Raw genomic sequence first — 417 nt, 5'->3', positions numbered from 1 at the left:
AGGGCGTGGCCCCCTCTCTCGTCGCGACCACACAGTGATGAGGCCGCCTTGTCCTGCTACAGTGGCCGCAGGCATCACTAACGGGGCGAAAGCACGACACTGTGAAAAGCCATAGAGGACCGGTGACGGAAATGCTCGATCCGCCTCTTTTTAGCGTCATCAGGGGACACCCCGTACATACCAAATTCTGGGAAAAAACTAGATCGGGCTGCAACCAGTACGAAGTAGCGGCAAATTTGCTACACCATTTTCCATAACGTCAGTTCATTACCTGAACGCCGGGAAAGGTCTTCTCCGTACAGACCATCCAAACGAAGGCTTTCACCGAACCTTCGCTTAAGTTCTTAGTGCACGACGTCTGCCCTGAGAAAAAGCAGGGGTACCATACAACCCCGTCTTCGTTACAATGGACGGCGG

At 53.7% G+C, this 417-nt stretch overlaps 1 protein-coding gene across 1 annotated transcript in view; it reads right to left on the bottom strand.

Annotated features, from left to right (window-relative positions):
* CSUI_010951 (mac perforin domain-containing protein) overlaps positions 1-417 on the bottom strand; it is a 7,255-nt gene that overhangs the window by 791 nt on the left and 6,047 nt on the right. The window contains exon 9 of the mRNA XM_068071052.1: positions 272-363. Within this exon, the coding sequence (XP_067916972.1) occupies positions 272-363 (92 nt within the window). The remainder of the gene's footprint in view (positions 1-271; positions 364-417) is intronic.

Source organism: Cystoisospora suis (genome assembly GCF_002600585.1).
Source record: "Cystoisospora suis strain Wien I chromosome Unknown contig_9008, whole genome shotgun sequence".
Taxonomy (NCBI): Eukaryota; Apicomplexa; class Conoidasida; order Eucoccidiorida; family Sarcocystidae; genus Cystoisospora; species Cystoisospora suis.
Note: the sequence above shows the minus strand (reverse complement) of the source record. Positions and strands in the feature narration are given on the sequence as shown.